A 1,517-nucleotide genomic window follows, 5' to 3' on the forward strand; every position below is an offset into this window, starting at 1 on the left:
AGGAATGAGGAGGGGAAGTGGGAGAGAGGGAGGAGGAGAGGGAGAGGGGTGAAGAGGAGAAGTGGGGGAAGGAGAGGGAGAGGAGTGAGGAAGAGAAGTGGGAGAGCAGGAGAGGGATGAGGAGGAGAAGTGGGGGAGAGGGAGGAGAAGTGGGGGAGAGAAATGAAGAGGAGAAGTGGGGGAGAGGGAGGAGGAGAGGGAGAGGAATGAGGAGGGGAAGTGGGAGAGAGGGAGGAGGAGAGGGAGAGGGGTGAAGAGGAGAAGTGGGGGAGAGGGAGGAGAACTGGGGTAGAGGGAGGAGAAGAGGGAGAGGAATGAGGAGGGGAAGTGGGAGAGAGGGAGGAGGAGAGGGAGAGGAATGAAGAGGAGAAGTGGGGGAAGGAGAGGTAGAGGAGTGAGGAAGAGAAGTGGGAGAGAAGGAGGAGGAGAGAGTAGTGGGGGAGATCGGGAGAAGAAAGGAGGAGGAGAGGAGGAAGAGGAAGGGGAGGAGGAGTGGGGGAGAGAGGGAGAGGATAGGTGGATGAAGTTGCGACACACATTTGTTTTACTTCAAGTCATAGAATCTATTGGAAGTCATGAAAATTTGGTTAACTATTTTTTGTCTGCTATAAGCCACATTTTAAATTGTTTTCTACGATCAAAAACTAAGATTCTCCTTTAATTTCAATTTGATTCCTTTCAACAGGTGTTCCCATAGTGATATTGATCTGTCTCGGACTGTCAGAAATGACCTTTTTATTGACCTTTTGCCAGTTTTGATTTGAATGAACGACATGAAGTATTTTTGCCTATTTCAGTATTTCAGTTGTATTGTCTTTTATCCAGTATGTTCATGGCATAAAAGGTAAGTACACCACACCATTTGACTAGCTACAAAGAGAAGAAGAAGAAGAATGAAATCAACTCACTCTCCTACTTGCTGAATTGGACCACCACACCATTTGACTGGCTATAAAGAGACGAAGAAGAAAGACATAACCGTACCCTCCATGTACTGGCTGAAGTGGACCATGTCTCCAGTGCAGTAGACAAGACCATTAACAAAATGCTGGCGCATGCCGACCGTTCTCCGGTTCGACTCCGGTTTGGCCTTTTCCTCGACCCACATCCTGACGCAGCGTTAACAGCAGATGGTGACAGCAGCCGGTAACCCCGTGTGTCCACGCTTCCGGAGACCGGAGGCTTCCACTCTCTCTCTCTCCTCCTCCTCCAAGGCGACGGTTAACGAGATGACTTATAAACCGGACAGCCAGATAACGCATTACTGACTGGACACACACACACACACACACACACACACACACACACACACACACACACACACACACACACACACACACACACACTGAACACCAAAGTCCACATCATTACGCAAAGAGCTTTTATAAGGATCATATCTCTCTCTATTTCATTCTTTCTTTCTCTCTCTCTCTCTTTTTCACCTCTATTTGTTCAGTAACTCGTTCAGTCTTCAGTACTGTGTTTGCAGTGTAAATGTGAGATAGAGGTGTTTGTTA

At 48.0% G+C, this 1,517-nt stretch overlaps 1 protein-coding gene across 4 annotated transcripts in view; it reads right to left on the reverse strand.

Annotated features, from left to right (window-relative positions):
* Positions 1-1,225, reverse strand: part of si:dkey-183c6.7 (Urea transporter, erythrocyte) — a 24,301-nt gene extending 23,076 nt beyond the window's left edge. For 2 of the 4 annotated variants that reach the window (XM_045700435.2, XM_045700434.2), the window contains exon 1: positions 985-1,225. In XM_045700435.2, coding sequence (XP_045556391.1) covers positions 985-1,108 — 124 coding nt within the window. In that variant the 5' untranslated portion in view covers positions 1,109-1,225. 4 annotated transcript variants of the gene reach the window in all.
* Positions 1,226-1,517: the final 292 nt, after the last annotated feature.

The sequence above is a fragment of the Salmo salar genome, chromosome 18 (genome assembly GCF_965601325.2).
Source record: "Salmo salar chromosome 18, fSalSal1, whole genome shotgun sequence".
Lineage (NCBI taxonomy): Eukaryota > Metazoa > Chordata > Actinopteri > Salmoniformes > Salmonidae > Salmo > Salmo salar.